General features: G+C 35.9%; 1 protein-coding gene across 1 annotated transcript in view; it reads right to left on the bottom strand.

Annotated features, from left to right (window-relative positions):
- The window catches only part of LOC107038793 (heterogeneous nuclear ribonucleoprotein L), a 51946-nt gene extending 34200 nt beyond the window's left edge, over positions 1-17746 (bottom strand). The window contains exons 1-5 of the mRNA XM_015258072.1: positions 17164-17746; positions 6833-6876; positions 3507-3576; positions 2943-3028; positions 437-533 (exon numbers count right to left, since the gene is read on the bottom strand). Coding sequence (XP_015113558.1) covers positions 437-533; positions 2943-3028; positions 3507-3576; positions 6833-6876; positions 17164-17226 — 360 coding nt within the window. The 5' untranslated portion in view covers positions 17227-17746. The remainder of the gene's footprint in view (positions 1-436; positions 534-2942; positions 3029-3506; positions 3577-6832; positions 6877-17163) is intronic.
- Positions 17747-18579: the final 833 nt, after the last annotated feature.

Here is an 18579-nt window from a genome sequence, read left to right as displayed (position 1 = left end):
ATGTGCAATCTAAAGAGAGGTAACAACTGTGGTAAGCATTCCCCTGTCTCTCCTCCATCCGCATTGAGTCCCTGACTCACAAGTAAAGAAAATCCCTCAAGTGGCGATGGAATCATCCAAAACCTATTTTTGGCAGTGGCACTCGGCTACGAGATTTCGGCCTCGCCAAAACCACTAAATCGCCCGTTGCGTTAGATGCCAAGCCGAGAAAGAGCATTAAACGTGGAGTATTAATTCAAACGGTTGGCGTACGCTGAAAGACGAGCGAGCACCAGTTTTACCTCTTCTACTGCACACTCGATCGATAATTCTCGACCTGCGTGTCTCTATCTCTATTTCTATTTGCACTATTTCAAAATGTTTTAATACCGTGGGATAACGTATTAATGAGATTATTCATGGCTTGTTATTCGAGGGGCGAGAGGTTTGTGCTTACCTTGGCAAAGTCAATTTTTAATGTACAACAGCCGGAGTATATGTCAGCACCGTGGAGTGTCTCTTTGGCCCGTGTCGCTGACTCAACTGAGTCAAACGTGATTACATAGAAATTGTATCGTTAAGGATCATAAATATTGACATGTACATTTGTCAGTGGACAATGGTGCTGCATGATTCATAAAACGACAGAACGAGAAAAGTCCATTTGCCTCCATATTCAGGTTTGATGAATAGCTTTAAGGGGAGGCGCAGCTTGGGAAAAAAAACTTTTTCGTTTTTCGATAGAAAAAAAAACTTTGAAAATACGATTTCCGCGTGATTTTTCCTCAGGTATCCGATTTTGTAGGTCGAATTCGAATTTTTTCTAATTGAAAAATCAACTTAAAAAATCTATAACGTATTTTTTTCGAAATAGTTTTTGCTTCCGAATGCATTGTATTCGCCAAATATGGAATTTCCATTTATTGTGTGACGATGACTAATTTTGGTCTCAGGAGTTCGAATTTGCTGATTTTACATCATGTCCGTATGTATGTATGTATGTGAGCTTTTGTTTTTTAAATTTAGTTTTTCGACGATCATTAAAAAAATAATCATCCAAGTCTTTTCAATTATGGCTTAAAATATTCGTTTGGATGTTATTTCGGTCGAGTTCGAAGAGAGTGGAGATCGCATCATTTGCTTTGGAATTACAGCCTTAAAATGCATTTAATCGAGGTTTAATCATAGTTTAGTCGGAGATTAATCAAGGTTTAACCAAGGTGTCGTCAAAATTTAATCAATGTTCAGTGGACGTTTAAACCAGTTCAATTTTAATTTCATCGGCGTCTGTTAGATGTTTAACCAGGGCATATGGAGGTCATGTTAGACATTTGGGAAATTTAGGGACAATATTAAGGTTTCATGGCTAATATATCTTCTTCCCCAATTTACCATTCAGAAGCAAATTGCTAATTTATTAGCAAAAAAGTTATACTGAAATCAAGTCCAGTTTAAGAAAAACTATTCAGGAGCAAAATAAAATTTAAATAATTTACTTACGACTGAGGAGGGAACAACATTGATGTGACAGGAGCATGAACTCTTGTGATATTAAATTTTGCATTCATTTTGTTGTCACTCAATGTCTAATTTAAAATAAAATCAGCTGACTAAATAAATTGATCTTAAATTGTCTTTAAAGCAAACTATTGAATTTTCCTGAGGTTAAACTTCAGGAACGATCCATACTAATCTGAAATTAATGACGGAAAACCGAATATGCACCTTTTTGTTTTAAGTCGATTAATCCATTCGGAAACAAATTGCTAATGTTTAGCAAAAAAACTATAATTGATTTAGGCTTGTACAATGGACCACTTGTTTAAATATGATCACAAATTTCCGCTCTTTAATTATGAAAAATATGGGAGAAGATACAGTTTGAGGTCCATTGCACTGAGAGAAATTTCAATGGGAATTTCAACTACAAGGGAATTGTCAAAAAAATAATAGTTACGGTAACAATAAACATTGTAGATTCAACTATTACATTAAAGTGAAAATTATATCATAATGTTGATAACACTATTTGACATGATAAATCGAACGATGAATCCTAGTTTAATCTACAAAGTTTATTGTTACTGTAAGTATAATTTCTTTGACAATTCCTCTGTAGTTAAAATTACCATGGAAATTTTTCTCAGTGTGGTCAACCTGAAAAAAGTCGTTATTTTCAATGGATCGATTATATTTTTGAACATAAGTTATAAGTATCAATTAGAATGAGTGAATTAAAAAAAAATGAAAAACGAATCGAAACAATACGGAAAGAATGAACCTATTCGAATTTTTGGGAGGAAGTACGCTGGCCGATTTCGGATTCCTGAAAGGAGCCCTCTCAACTATGGAGTAAAAAAGGCTAGGTAGGTGCATGGGCACCATTAGTCATCGAGTTAGTAATCATCAATGAAGTTTATACATATTTGGGCAAGAAAAAATTTTTTTTTTCAAATATTAATAAAAATTTTGATAAACGAATAAATTTAAAAATGCGTCGTCTCCCGAATTTTTCATAATTAAGGAACGAAAATTTCAGATCATACTCACAAGACTATTTCGAAAAAAAAACACGGCAGAGATTTCTGTCAAGTTGATTTTACGATTGAAAAAAATTCGATTCTCCACTTTTGAGTGGCAGGAGACAATTATGACCTAGAAAATCGAATTCCTGAGGAAAAATCGCGCGGGAAATAATATTTTCAATGTTTTTTCTCGAAAAACTAAAAAGTTTTTTCCCGGGGTGAACCTCCCCCTAAACATGAGGGAGATAGAGAACTTTGCGAGAGGAACTTTTTTGTCGAGCCTAACAAGAACTGAAAAAAAGTCTTCATAGAAATTTCGTCATCTCCATTCAACTTCAGGATATTAACCAAAAAGTCATGTGTGAACTAGATGGATTTCTCTCGCTGCAACCATTCTGCCCTGAATTATAGATTTTTTTTAATTTATGAAAAGGATATTCAACCATGGCTTGCACTCCATTCTTCTTGAATATTACTATGCGCTGTACCTGGCCACATGGCGCGCTGATTGCATGCAGCACTTCCTGCAAAGTGAAATGACAATTAGCATACATGAATACATAATTAATTATCGTTATTCCCCATTTCTCCACTATTTATTCTTTTACATTTGCACTGTACAGCCTCGGATGTAACGCAAAAAAATGAAAATCGTTTAATCTATTTCGAGAGATTGAACATTCTCGATTTGCTCTATCTCATTCCTGGCGCGTCGCTTGACCTCGCTCAACTCGTTCTCAATCTCGCTGTGACGACGTCTTCTTTTGTCTTAGCAATAAACTATGTCACGCATCAACGTCAATGCGGTATTTACGGCATTTAAACACCATGAAAATTATACAGACATGAGGAATTTAATTACTCAAAATTTAAATGCACGAGGATTAAATGGTAAATTTGATATATGGGGTACTTTGAGATATATGCCTGTCAAAATAAACACTTGAGATTGTCGTATCGCAATTTATATCAGGAGAAGAAATTTTCATCATTCACACTTACAACTGTGATGGGGTAGACTGGATTTATTATTGTGAACAGGAGTACGTGATTTGGCTTGTTATTGTCTTCCCTGGAATTAAGAGGAATTCATTATTAGTTTTGTATTCACAATGTGTGAAGTGGTAAAACGTAACACAAAGTATTCCATTCAATTCGATTTATTTTACTTGATGTTACAGAAGTATTCCTTATTTAACATCTGCAGCGTTTCACGTATGAAAGAATTTCGTGGAAAAACCTGGCGCTTTCTCGAAGAAATCTGTTGATTTTCTATTGGAACTCTCAACTCAGTCGCGAAGTGGTAAACGGTTAAAGTCGATTTTGGGTATCAGTCGCTTTCCAATGAATACCTCGGCATGTAAGGCAGATGGCAAAATTTTGGTCATAACGTTTTTTGTAGCCCTCAATTCAGCAGCGAAGTGGTCAAGCGGTTTAAGTCGATTTTGGCTATTGGCCAGCTGTCAATGAATATCTCGAAACCTAACGGAGATAGCAAAATTTTTCTCAGAACCTTTTTAGTAGCACTCAATTCGCTCTACAAAAAAGGTCACTTTTGACTTTTTTGAAATGTTAATGAGGGGTTGAAATGTTGATAAAATTTAATAATTTTTCTTTCAATACAAAGAACAATTCTTTCTCTTTGTGACGAGCCTAAACTGAGCTCAATTGATGAATTTGTTTCTGACTTATGAATAATTTTAAAAAAGTCTAAAGTGTTCATTTTACCCCACCCTCCCCTAAATTAGGAAATGTTTCTGGAAAACTCAACTAAAGACTAAATTGACTTAAGCCGTTTGACCACTGCGCTACTGAATTGGCTCCACAAGGAAGATTGTTTCGAAAAATTTGCTATCTCGTTTCGCTACTCAACTCTCTCGAGCGTTTTCAAACTGATATTTGTTTATAGAAATTTTTTTGTAGATTTTGATTTTTTTGTGTAACTCATTTTAAGATTAAGATTTTTTTCTCTAAAAATTGAGAAATATGAGAAAGTTTTTATAGAGCAGTCTATCAAGTTTTCTATTAAATATCTCTTTAAGATATCCAAGTATCTTCTATAGTTTGGTACCACGGATGAAAAAATTCAACAGGAAAACCTATCGAATTCGTTAGAAAATTCTACTGAATTTCTATTTTTAGCCGATTCTATTAAAATGTTCAATAGAAAATATTCAGTAGAAAAAGTCAATAGAATTCAATTTTTCTCTATAACTTATTCTATTGAGATATTTTCTATAGAATTTCCTCAGCTCAAATTTTCTCAGTTTTTTCGTTTGATTTTCTTGATGAGAAGAAAAGAAAAATGGAATGAAAAAAACTTATTAAATTTGAGTCGAGCAAATTCTATAGAAAATATATGAAAAGAATAAGTTACGTAGAAAAATCGAATTCTGTTGACTTTTTCTATTGAACATGTCAATAGAATCAGCCAAAAACTAATAGAAAGTTCAATAGAAATTTAATAGAATTTTCTAACGAATTCGATAGGTTTTTCTATTAAATTTTTTCGTGCGTGACAGACCGCACTATAGATTCAATCATTTTCAAACATGAAATTTGTCAATTAAATCGCATGAAAAAAATTTGAAAAAAATTATGAATATTCAGGGTCATTTAAATTACATTTTGCACAGAATTATTCTTACTTTAAACATTCGTTGCCTAGAAATAAATACATGAAATTGTTTAAACTTTCGAAAACCTTATTTTTTTAGGCATTCAATCAATTTCTGGTAAAATTCTAAATATGAATAAATTTCTTACAATTCCGAACAAATGATTTTTATAGTGGAAAATTGATTGTTTATAAATTATCTTCCTCAAAAAGTAAACTTTCTATTTTTCTTTCAGATATTTCAAGTGTTTTCTAACGGTTCAATATTGAGATTCAAATTAAGACTTACAAAGTTTAAATAATAAAATCATTGTAAAATGTCCGGAAACTTGGGGTCCGAATGAGCTCAAATGAAAGCTCTAATATTCAACTACAGAATTAGAGAAGCATTTCAGTGGAGAAAAAATAGCCAAAGTACTTGGATATCCTTAACCCTTCAGAACTCGCGCTCAGCCACCGACCTTCGTTACTCGCGTGGTGAGCGCTGCGCCGTCCGTGCTTTCAGTAACGCAGCGTTGTCACGTTCATAGGTACGCGCCGAGCGTGCGGCGAGCGGGAAACAGCAACAGCGGAATTGAAAATTTTACATCCTTCGTTACTCGCACTGGGCGGCACGGCGCCGCTTTTGCGTATGAGCCTCAACAATTTATTATTTTTCGAAGCCTTGATGGATTTTCAGCGGATAAGAACCTTGCTAATCCATTCTAAATGATTCAAGCTAGGCATTCTAATTTTTTCAATTTTTTGAAAGCTCAATTTTGCAAGAGGCAAGCGAAAATTTGAAAAAGGCGGCGCGGCGCTTATAGCGCGAGTTCTGAAGGGTTAAGGAAAAGTGACGATGAAGTTGTGTAATGTTCAATAGAATTGACGTAAAAAATAAATTGAATTTATTGAGAGAGTTTTAATAGAACTCCAATAAGATTTTTGTAGTTTCAATGGACATTCAACGGAATTTCTTAAGAAAGCGGTGGTTTTTCTATTAAATCTTGTTATACGTACCTTAAAAAAATCGTAAAAAATGCATTATCAACATTTTGTAAAAATTTACATTCTTCTTACATTCCTTTGGTCTAAAGAAAGGAAATGATTTTTAGTTGGCAGTTTGTAAACTCTCAATGAAAAAATGAAATCTTCAAAAAGTGAACTTTTTTTTTAATTTTGAAACGTTTTCTAACGGTGGAAAATGTAGAAACAAATTCGAAGCCCCCAAGTTTTAATCACAAAATAATTGCAAAATGCTGAGTAACTTGAAGTCAATTGAGGATTAAATAAAAACCTCTATATGCGACTACAAATGTTGAAAATTATTTCAACAAAAAAAATCATTCCCTTAACGAGGAAATATTGAATGTCAGTCGCTCTTGTTCGGAATTTTTCATTCACGATAATTTCATTTTACATTATCCCCTACAATCCAAAAAGAAATACAAGAAGAGGGAACTAAAACAGACTCAGTAATCATCAATAACTCAAGACCGCCGAGGTAAAATGTCCAAAGTATTTTTTCATTTTCAAGGAATAGTTTGAAGCTTAAAAGTCACGCTTGATTTATGAAATTCGCACCATTCTTCCAGAAAATATTGACGATTGAAGGTCCGTTCTACCCACTCCCCTCTTCCCCCAACCCAACAAAAATAACATCTCCAAGCTACTACGTTTTACAACTTCACTTCTGAATCAACAACACCTAATTCAAATTAACGTTACATACCTCTTGCGTCTGGGCTCCTCCCCATACCCACTGTACTCGTGATTCTGTAATCCAGAAAGCATAAAATCAGTCGAAACAACGGCATTCCACGGATCATAAGGAAATGTCGCAGCACAAATTTACGAGTGAACAGGAATGAGGGAGAATTACGAGATAAAACAAAACTTTGTGTGTCCTGAATAAACTATTCTCAACATAAATAAACAATTGCCAACAAAACCCCCCGAACAAACTTTCCCAGCAAAAACTTTTCATAAGAATAACAATCCAACAATACGAGAGAGAATAATGGGACAAAAAAAATTGAGATAACGTAATGAAGAAGCTGCAGTAACAGCCAAGGAAAATGTGAAAGTGGGGAGGAAGCAACAGGAAAGTCAAAGGCTGATGTTGATGGGTAAGTGGGTGGTTTGAAAAGACGGCCGGAGAGGTTGTCAGGGGGGCCGGCAGGGGGTGAGGGCGGGGGAGGGGTTCATGGAAGCAAAAAGGGTTGTCTAGCCGTTGCCACTGGCGGCAACTGGCGTGTTGCCAAGCACGCGCCAATAAAGAGATTAGCAACGAAAACAATGTTTACGTTTTATTGCCCCGCCACGATAAACGAAAAAGCATTAACTAGTCAACGGTTAAGTTTGTTCGCAAGTCATGTCTTTTATTTGTTAAAAATACGAGACTCAAAGGCCCCCCTCCCCCGGTCCCAAAGTACACATTTCCATTGAGCTTAAACTAGGGAGATGCCTTTTACCACCGCAACGGAGTGTCTATATGCCAGCAGTTAAATCGGGTGAACTTAACCATGACGTGACCTACGACTCTCACTGAATTTTCACCTTATTCCGTTTTCTTGGGGAGCTTGTATTGACTTGGAATCAGCAAATATGATAAGATGCGTACAGATCAACCTAGATGATTTGCGGAGTACAATGACATTTTGCAATGGGATGTTTCTCACAAATACAAAATGCAGCTGACAGTTATTGTTCGGTGGAGAACAGTGTTATGGAGCGATACGATTGGCTTCGTGTACCCTATCAAGTAGCAAAGTCCAAACTGTAATGAAGAACAATAATGTTCTGGGGATTTTATCTGAAAGTTCTCGCGTTTCGTGGGCCTTCATAAATGTTAATAGCTTCGGCGGAGGGAGAGAGACGTAAAAATGGCAAATGTATACAGATCTTGAGTGAAATGAAGTCGGAGATTTCAGAAGTTTTGACTATACTTGTAAAAATGAGAGCGTATTTCTGCAAATCTTGACAAACAATCTTATTTCTGTCCTCGGATTTTTCGTGATACATATGTTGTTTCACTTTCTACGTCTTATCGTTAAAAAAAATCCAGACAATGAGATTTTTGCTGCATTCGCAATTTTGTTTTTTCGTTATTTTTAAATGTCGCGAATGTCGAGACAAAAATTACTATCAACTCCCGAAATTTTCGGTAAACTTGTTGGAAATTTTTATCAAGTCACAGTTTCGATGGAATTTCATTATAAAAAAATCAAAATTTTTTGAAGAACAAAAAATGAAAGTTTAAATTTCAGCTGAAAAATTATCAACTTTTGATAATTAATCAATATTTCAAACGCTGATGATTGCACATTTATTTATTTAGGAAGATCTGTTGAATCTGTTGACGATATTCATGTTTTTGTGATTGAAAACTCAAATACACTGTTGGAAAAAATTTCTGATATTGCAGATTTCACTGAAAATTCAAAGGAATTCCATATTTTTTAGCAGCAGAAAAGTGCAAATTTTTCAAATTATTCGAATTGTCCACGGAAATATGAATATTCGTTACCAAATTAAGCTGAATTACAAGAGTATATTTACGAGAATATATTATGGGAATATATTTTCGAGAACGTTTTTACCTGAATTTTTCGAATTTTTATACTTATTTTCAATAACATCTTTCGGTTATCTTATCTTTTGTAAGAATATAGGCAAAATCTGTGCTTGTGTTTGGAATTTCACAGTGTTGTTTCCTTGTGCGTATGAATTTGTGTCAAACCATTTGTAATCAAGACTTGCTGTTTATTGTGGATGTGGTATTTTGCATTGTGATTCGTTCGGTTTTTTTCCATTTTGCTTCCGAATGAAAGCTTTGTAATCGTTCAAATTTAAAGTAGCTCTACCCTTACGGTAAATTCAAAGATTATTCAAAACTGCAAAAAAATTGCAGAAAACCCGATTAGATTCAGAACTCTAATTTTTTTTTTCAATTTAATTATCGTTTTGGTTTTTCAAAGAAGAAATCCTATTCTAAAAAGAACATACACTTAAAGTCGATAACTATCGATATCTCGCAAGTTTGTCACGCTTATTCCTCATTGGTTCCAGTCGTCTGAGGCGGCACATTTAATTCATGATTAATTTAATTTTGAGATTTTCAATTATGATTGTTACAATTACAGCGCGCTGTAGCGCGCGTTCGGTCTCGTGTTTAAAAATCACGATTTAACCCAGTGTTTTACGTGAAAATCAACATTTCCATTGTAATCAAAGATTAAAATCTGAATTTTTTTTCATTAGGTGTAAAAAAAACAAGAATTTTTGTGACACCTCATAAAAAATAATCCACCGTTTTGCAACCAAGTTTTATTATTTATTTATAAGAGGGAAATGTTTGAAAAAATACCAATATTTTGCGAAATTTAATTTAGATAATACTGACTGTGTATGAATTTTTTCAAATTTTTTCCGTGCAATTTAGTTGAAAAATTTAAAAACTGAAAATATCCAAAAGTACAGCGTAGCCCGGCCGAAGGGTAGAGGTACTTTAAGTTTCCCAATTTTTGTAGCAGGGTAACTAAATATATGGTCCAAAAAGTCTGAATAAGCGATTTGTAGAAGGTGTCTGTATGTATGTATGTATTATATATATGTATGTGTGTGTGGACTATTTTCAATTTTTTTTGTTGCAATTTTCTCTATGCGTTGAAAGTTTAAAAGTTTTTTTTCAAGTTTTTCAAAGTTTAGCTTGTTCGATTTTTTTTCCTTCAAGTTTTCTTGAAGGTACAAGACGGTACAAGTCAATTTTGACTATTGCCCAATTTTCAATGAATAATTCGAAATCTAACGGAGATAGAAAAATTTTTGTTATAACCTTTTTTGTAGAGCCGATTGAGTGCTACAACAAGTGTAATTACGAAATTTTCGCTATCTCCCTTAGATTCTGCAATATTCCTCAAAAACTCAACTGGAAGATGAGTCGACTTAAACCGTTTTACCACTTCGCTACGGAATTAATGTAGTTAACAGTTTTCAAGTTTCAAATCCAAAACATTTTAATCCTAAAACCACTTATAGTCGTACTGGAGAGATTGTAGTCTTCGGTTCTTATTCCCCCACCATTAGGCTATATGGGAGGCTAAGACTAGAATCTCTCCAGTACGACTATACTTGACTTGATTCGAGAAGTCGCTTTCTTGTTGTGAACAAATTGCGTCTCACCTTTCGGATAAAGTATAAAATCTCTTGACGAGAGGTTTCTTTTCTCAGTGTGAAATATTTTCTTCTTGTCAATTTTCAAATCAGAAGTTTCTCGAGACAAGTAAAGATGTATATCTCAAAAAAATAGTTTTTCTCAGTGGTAACTCTTCTGAAAATCTTTACATCTGTGTAGGTAGTACACTGTTAGGATTTTTTTTTAATTTCATGGCAAATGTGGTAGTAATTCTCATGAAAGCGACATTAAATCCGATTTAGGGGGCAACTGGTTATAAAATTTTAAGTTTTACTTACAATTCAAGGAAATTTATGAGTTTTCAGTGAAAGTAAGACGGAAATCTCGCAGCTTGATTGCATTTTTAATGAAACATAAATATTCAGAAACAAAATGATATGAGTTTTCAATTTTTCCTTGAATTTTCCTGATTTTTCCGAATTTTCACGGAATAACTGAACTGAAAAATCAACTATTCTATTGATTTTCAATACGTTGGAACATTAAATTCTTTTTGGATCTTTATTAGAATTGCATTCACTGCATAACGGCCTGGACATGCAGAAACTCAGTTGAAATATACTCCAGGACTTTCAAATCCCATTTCATGATACAAATAATAATACTATTAATACTTTCCATGATACATATATTGTTTCACTTTTTACGTCTTATCGTTAAAGAAAATCCCAACTATCAGACGTAATTTATCATGTATTTTACGGCATCCAGTTTCTTTATTTTCTTATTTTTAGAATGAACTTTTTTTGTGAATGTCGTCGACCCCAAGATGAATGAGTACCATCAGCTCCCGAAATTTCTGATATTTCTGGGAAATTTTTCTCAGCTGACGTTCCACTGAAGTTTGAGGGAATTTCCTCATTAATATGGAACGATTTTATGAGAGAAATAATGGGAACTGTAAAGTTCAGTAATTTGGTACTGAATCTTCATATTTTGATTGAAAATTCAAGTGAGTTGGGAAATTATCCTCTTTCTGCTGCATTTCAAATTTCATCATTTTTTCCCTTCCAAATTAAACTCAATGTGGCTCTCCTAAAAACTACAACTTAATAATGCATAAAATATACTTCAGGACTGTTGCAGTCCCTTTGACACACCAATATTTTTCATGATACATATATTGTTCCACTTTCTACGTCTTAACGTTAAAAAAAAATCCCAGCAGTCACATGTAATTTCTCCTGCAGTTTACGTTTTCCAATTTCCTTATTTTGTTATTTTTAAAGTAAACGTTTTTGTGAATGTCATTGGCCCAAAACGAATGATTACCATTAACTCCCGAAATTTTAGGTACATTTATAAGAAAATTTTATCAGCTAACAATTCAACTGAACTTTCAGGGAATTCGTCATTGAAATTGAAGGATTTTATGAAAAAAATGACGAAAACATCCTAGAGTTTTCAACCGATTGGAAATTCAGCGGAATTTGGGAACTTTTCTTCTTTCTGCTCCATTTCAAATTTCACCATTCTTTCCCTTCTAAATTAAACTCAATGTTACTCTCCTAACAATTTCCACTAAACGATGCATGAAGTATACTCCAAAACTATTCCATTCCTTTTCATATATCAATATTTTTCATGATACATATATTGTTTCACTTTCTACGTCTTAACGTTAAAAAAAATCCCAGCAGTCACATGTAATTTCTCCTGCAGTTTACGTTTTCCAATTTCCTTATTTTGTTATTTTGAAAGTAAACGTTTTTGTGAATTTCATTGGCCCAAGACGAATGATTATCACTAACTCCCGAAATTTCAGATACACTTATGAGGAATTTTTATCAGTTGACAGTTGAACTGAACATTCAAGAAATTTCGTCATTGAAATTGAACGATTTTATAAAGAAAAAAGAAAATAATCTAGAGTTTTCAACCAATTGGAAATTCAGCGTAATTTGGTACTGAATCTTCATCTGAGTAGATCTACACCAAATCGTCTCAATTTTTTCCTGAAAAGATGACGATTAGACAACAATTATCAAAAAAAATTGAAAAATATTAATAATTGAAAGGATTATGATTTTTTGAAAATTTCCAGTTTTCTTCAATGATTTTTTTTTCAAATTGGCCCCGATATCTCAGCGGGTATGACGGCTCATTTTGAAGGGTTTTCATAGCTTGAAACTCCGCTGAGATATTGGGACCAATTTGAAAAAAAATCATGGACAAAAACTTGAAATATTCAAAAAATGGTTTCAATATGGGATGTCATGTTGGAAAATCGTCCTTATGTGCAGCGCCATCTATCGGAATTCTAGAAAATTCTAGACATTTCGTGGTAATTCGAGAAGTTTCTTCAAATTTCGAAAAAGTTCAAGGAGTTTCTAGAATTTTCGAGGAAATTCAGGGACTTTCTAAAAAATTTGAGGGAATGCATGAAATTTCTAGAGAAATTCAAGAAGGATAGACCATGGACGTATCCACGTACAATTAGAGCTGTATTGAAGATACAGCCCCCTGCAATTTTTTTTTTCAAAATTTCTGTCTAATTGCCATTTTTCCAGAACAAAATTCAGACGAAAATCCCCAGCATCAACTTTTGTAGCCTGCTGATTTGGCGTGGGCCTGCCCATAATTTGATTAAAAATTCAAGAAAGTTGGAAAATTTTCCTCTTTCTCCTGCATTCCAAATTTCCTCATTTTTCCCTTCTAAATCAAACTCCATGTGGCTTTCCTAAAAATTACCACAAAACAATACATGAAGTATACTCCAAAACAGTTCCATTCCCTTTCATATCCCACTATTTTTCATGACATATATTGTTTCGCTTTCTACGTCTCAACTTAAAAAAACACCCCAGCAATCACATGTAATTTCTCCCGCATTTTACTGTTTCCAATTTCCTCATTTTGTTATTTTCAAAGTAAACGTTTTTGTGAATGTCGTTGGCCCCAAGACAAACGATTACGATCACCAGTAAGAATACCCGATTATAAGGAAGCGGAAGGGTACATTAATTGAGGAAGTGCAATGATGCGCGTGCGCCACGCATTTAATTCCTACAACCTGTATTTTCTATCCTCCTGCCAAATAGCCCGAGAAATCCCTGCGGCGCATGTGCCTTCACTCCATGGACACGTTAAACGATATATTTTCGGGTGAGCTTGGGTGGCTTGACACATCCTCCCAAATTTTGTAATTGCAATCTCCGGAATTTCTGACTCAACTTACTCATCACTTCCCAGGAATGAGATGAATAATAAAAATATAAGGTGAACAAGCAGGATAAATTCACGATTTAGCAGGGAAATTACTCTCCGAGTTGATTATTTTTACTCCGCGGTAAAGGGGAAGAGGAGGGAAGGGATGGAATGAGGGTAATGAAAGCGAAACGAGAAGATAATGGAGAAGGAATGAGCTTAGTCTATTGATAGCCCATAAGGTGATGGATCCTCTTTGGGTCATTTAGGTGAGTCTTGACAACTGGGTTAAGACTTGAAATTCAAGAAGTTGTGCAAAATCCCCAAAGAAATTCCCCGACTCACTATTCCCCATTTAATCACCATCATTTTCGAATTATGCATTACGTTCTTATTCCCCGCGTTTGTTCAATTCAAGGGTAGAGGTGCAAGGCCGCTCCGGAATCGATCGATCCACCGCTGAATAAAAAGCCAAAGAAATAAGCGAAATGGTAAAAGAACCCGAGAGCAAAAAACGAGAGACCAAGCGAAATAAGCTCAAGTAACACTTGAGTTATTCACCCAAATTTTCGTTGAATTTTCATTCAAGATTAACGACGAAATTAAGAGTAGATTAATTTCACTTGGTACTTGAACCAAAATTAAATATAGAATTTCATCGGTTATACCCAACGCGCATGCATTGTATCATCCTACGGCCAATTAGATTATTTATAAATACCTAAATATATCTGTAATGCATTACGCATTCCTGTAATTTATATTGCAACGCAATTTAGTGTACGAATCTGTTTTTTTTCAATCGAGTGAATTACTCGGCGAACACGTGCTCGATATTTTCGGATGGAATTTGGCGCGGAGAGAAAAAAAACACAGAAATTAATTGAAACGGGGCAGAATGGGTGGGTTAAAATCGTCCAAATCTCTCGAACCGTCGAAAGAATTCGATTTTAAACGACAGTGTTAGAAAATTACTCTTGAAATTTCAAGTGAAAAAGATTGAAGTTTCTAACAACGACTAAGTTACGTGAAATTTCTGGATGTTTCTTCATTGACAAATCAGTTAATTTTGTGAATATTCTAGCAATTCTCAGAGAATTAATAGTCTTGACAATTTGTCAGTATAAACATTCAAATTCCTCCAAGACATATCACGTTTTTCAGCAATTTTAACAATCAAAAATAAAAACAACTGTAAATTTTCACTAATTCAAGTAATTCTGGATTTTCAGGTCCATACGGCACTGAATTTTCAATTGATTTAAAATCGAATTGTCTGTAATATTCAATTTTGACGATGAGTTTGGAAATTCGAGCTTTTATGGAAAAACCAATGATTATTTAACATGAAAAACCTAATTTTCTTGAATTTTCAGGATGAATGAGGAATTTAGTGCGCTGTTTGAAAAAAAAAAGAAATTTCATGGACAGTTGGTAATATTCCAACCGCCAGTATGGACATTCAAATTCCTCCTATTCCTCCAGGCCATTACGCAGTTTTCAGCAATTGTAACAATCAAAAATAAAAGCAAATATAAATTTCCACTAATTCAAGTAATTCTGGATTTTCAGGTCCATACGGCAATGAATTCTCAATTTATTGAAAGTTGAATTGTATGTGATGTTCAATTTTCACGATGAGTTTGGAAATTCGAGCTTTTATGGAAAAATCAATGATTATTTAACATGAAAAACCCAATTTTCTTGAATTTTCAGGATGAATGAGAAATTTAGTGCACTGTTTGAAAAAAAAATGAAATTTCATGGACAGTTGACTAGTAATTTTCAAGACAGTGACACTAAATCCGATTTAGAGGAAAAAATATTCATGAAATTTCCGGTTTCACTGAAAATTTAGTAAAATTCCAGAATTTTAAGCAGCACAAAAACGAGAATTCCTTCATTTATTTGAATTTCCGATGTAATGTGAATATTCAGTGTCAAATTATATAGAACTTTCAGTGAAATCTAAAATTTCATGATTTTTTCCCCCTGGAATCGCATTCAATATCGCTGTCCTAAAAATTCCAAAATAGGGGATTGTGGGGTAAAATGGACACTTTTTAATTTTTTTGAAATGTTCATGACCTGTTGAATTGTTCACGAAACGGAATAATGTTATTTCTCAATTGAAAGGGCAATTATTCCCTTTTGTGATTAGCTTAGACTGAGCTCAACTGATAATTTTGTTCCTGAGTTATGAATATTTAAAAAAAAATCAAACGTGTCCATTTTACCCCAGTCTCCCCTATATTTACCCCAGTCTCCCCTATATTTACCGAAAGTTTCTGATTTTCTACGCGGAGAGAATTTTTCAGTAAAAATTACGGAACTCACAGTTCGCTCACCGATTAGGGAATCGACTCAGAAAATTTAAGTCAAAGTATCGAAATTTTTCACAAGAGATTCAGATAAAAATGACGGAACGCTCCGAAAAAATTCTGTGACAGTTCCGCAAAATTTCCTACAACCACATTTCGCTCGTGAATTACAGAAAAGATACGCAATTTTTACTAAATATCTCTCTCCGTGTATTTATTTTCAGGGAAAATTGCAGCTGAAATTTCCAGTTCTCTCTAATTTCTCCTCGAAATTCTGAATTTCAGTGCCGAAATTCCTTGAAATTTCCGCAGTAATTAAATTCGATAAAAATTTCCAAAAATTGTCCCGCAAATTTCAGACAAAAGTGTTCAACAGTGTTCACACTTTCCTTCTAAATTGAATTCCACCTCACATCGAAAATTCCGATGCCGCTGACTGAAATTTCGACAAATCTTAAACAGCCCCGAAAAAAGAGGAACTTCATAATATTGCGTTGCAGACAATCAAGCCCCCATTCTGCCCCGTGCTCAGAGAGTGCCATCGCAAGAGCGAAGCAACCGGCTTCGCGAAATAATCAATATACCTCCATGACAAGAGCAACGGTGGGGCAGCGGCTGCCACGCAGGGATAACAGGTTGTCGATAATTTTCTCTCCCCTTTACACTGAAAAACAAAAAAATCGATCCTCCCATTGAATCTGCCCCCGCAATTCCAAAACCACCGTGAAGACACTCCCGGGGGGGGGAGTGTCTGGCAGGTCCAACAAACGATGAGTGGCCCCGTTGTATTAAATCAGAGACGATTGCGAATAGAAGACGCCGTGGTCTCGTAAACGTTTGCGAGTACCGTTGAGTCGAGTTGGTTTTACGGTACAGACAGTCTGGCGACTATTTACCCACAAATCAAGTAAATCAGAGCACTGTACTTGAAGTGAAACGTTGAACGTTACTAACGAGTCCACGAGTTAGAGCTTTCCCCCGGGCGATTGAGTTGTCTATTATTCTTCGTAAATATCGTCCGCGACTTGTTATCAGTGCTCTTAGGATGCACCCCAGGCCCCCATGGGCATTAACTAACCAAAGGGGGCGCCAAAGAAATGGCGACGCGCGATAAAACCCGCCGAATGTTGGTTATCCCCCGGAATTCCCACCAAAACACTGGCTCCGCTGCCCGCGACTTCCAGTGAATAATTAAGTCCACCAATACCCGCACTTAATTAACGAGAGAAAAGGAAAGCCGAATGATTGATGAGGAAAAATGTCGGAAGTTGGAATTAATGAGTGAGAGGAGGGCGAATGACAAGAGGGCATTAATAACGCCCGGGGTTGATTTCAGCGGGGGAATTTACTGTCACGAGTGGCTCGTTAAATCACCTTGAATAAATAAATATTACTCACTCTGTGGCCAGCCTCCTCGAGCCGCTGCCTCTTGGAGTGAGGTCCGTCGCCGTTGAATGCCATCCTCCAACAATTCTTCACTCTTTACCGAAACAGCGAGAACGTGATAACCGACAGTGCAGTGACAATAACCACACGATAGCCCGGGGTTAGCTTGCAGCACTTGAATTTTTACGGTTAATCACAGCAACAGTGAAGCACGTTAGTTTATGACTCGTTCCCGGTGAGATAAAAACTACGGGTTATGGTGTATTTGACCGCCCTCTCCACCGGGGTTTTTCAAGCTTGATTTCAGTGTCCCGAGTGGACACGGAGCTGCCGAAGCTGCTCCGTTTTATTATTATTTTTTCTATTGTTTTTCTTAGTTTGCTCGTTGCGTCGGGTTCACCGAGCCACTTCCACACTAGGACTGTTCAGTCTGACGCTGACAGGTCGCCCACTGCACGTCCTTCCGGGGGTTAAAAGAAAAAACTTTTTGATATTTATTCGGCGGGGCGGGAGGGGGGGAGATAAAAACGAAGTTTAACCGACTGTGTGCGACTCCTGACTCCTCGCTGTCCCCTCTCACACAGACGAATGGCCACTACGGCCGCTTGAATCGGCGAAAACGTCGAAGCGAGATGCCTCGCGGGAGCTACGCGGAGGGGGGAGTAGGGAGGGGAATCGGTGTTGTTTTAGGTGTGTGTGCGGTGGGCATATGCGTTGTGAATCGGGGGTGGCTGCGGTGGGCGAGAGCAACGAATGAACGCCGAGACGGGTGCACGAACGAACGGAACCGCACGAGCGGCGCGACGAACGCACGGACGAGGGTGAATGCTTGGCGACAGGGTTGCCAGATAGTTCAGAGGCTCGCCGAGCCTGTGATTCCCCGACGTATCGCTAGGGAAGGGCGATTTTTTTGAAAGCTAGCGCGGTGTTGGTGTCCATTCCTTGAGTTTTTTTTTTTCTCTTTACAAATTTTCTGCACAGTTAATTGTTCATAATTATTATCTGAGGGTGTGGGTATTCCGGGGCGAATGAGTCGACGGCTGAGCCTCAGTCTCTTGGAAATTGATATCGATTTTTTTGAATTTTTACAGTCCCAGGGACATAAAATGATATTTTACGCCTCAAGTACCGAGAACCGCGTTCTAACCGAACAAAGTGAAATTAAAATTCGCAGTTTATCTGTCCTCGGGCCACAATATACTATTTTTTATGTGTCCAATACTGCGTCTTTGTCACGCCGAATAAAATAAAACATTCTAGTAATCGAAGATTGCAGCTTTTCGTCCCGTCGAGGTAATTTACGTAAATTACATCGGTAAAAACGGTGCAATTTACCAACGCAATTTACACGCCCAACCCTGAACCCGAGTTATTGGGGAAAAAGATTGTTGTAGACTATTTTCTCGTTTCTTATTTCAGGCTAGAAAT

This window comes from Diachasma alloeum, unplaced genomic scaffold (genome assembly GCF_001412515.2).
Source record: "Diachasma alloeum isolate Michigan unplaced genomic scaffold, Dall2.0 Dall_scaffold_00288, whole genome shotgun sequence".
In the NCBI taxonomy this organism is placed as follows: domain Eukaryota; kingdom Metazoa; phylum Arthropoda; class Insecta; order Hymenoptera; family Braconidae; genus Diachasma; species Diachasma alloeum.
The sequence above is the reverse complement of the archived record's forward strand: the minus strand, read 5'-3'. Positions and strand labels throughout refer to the sequence as shown.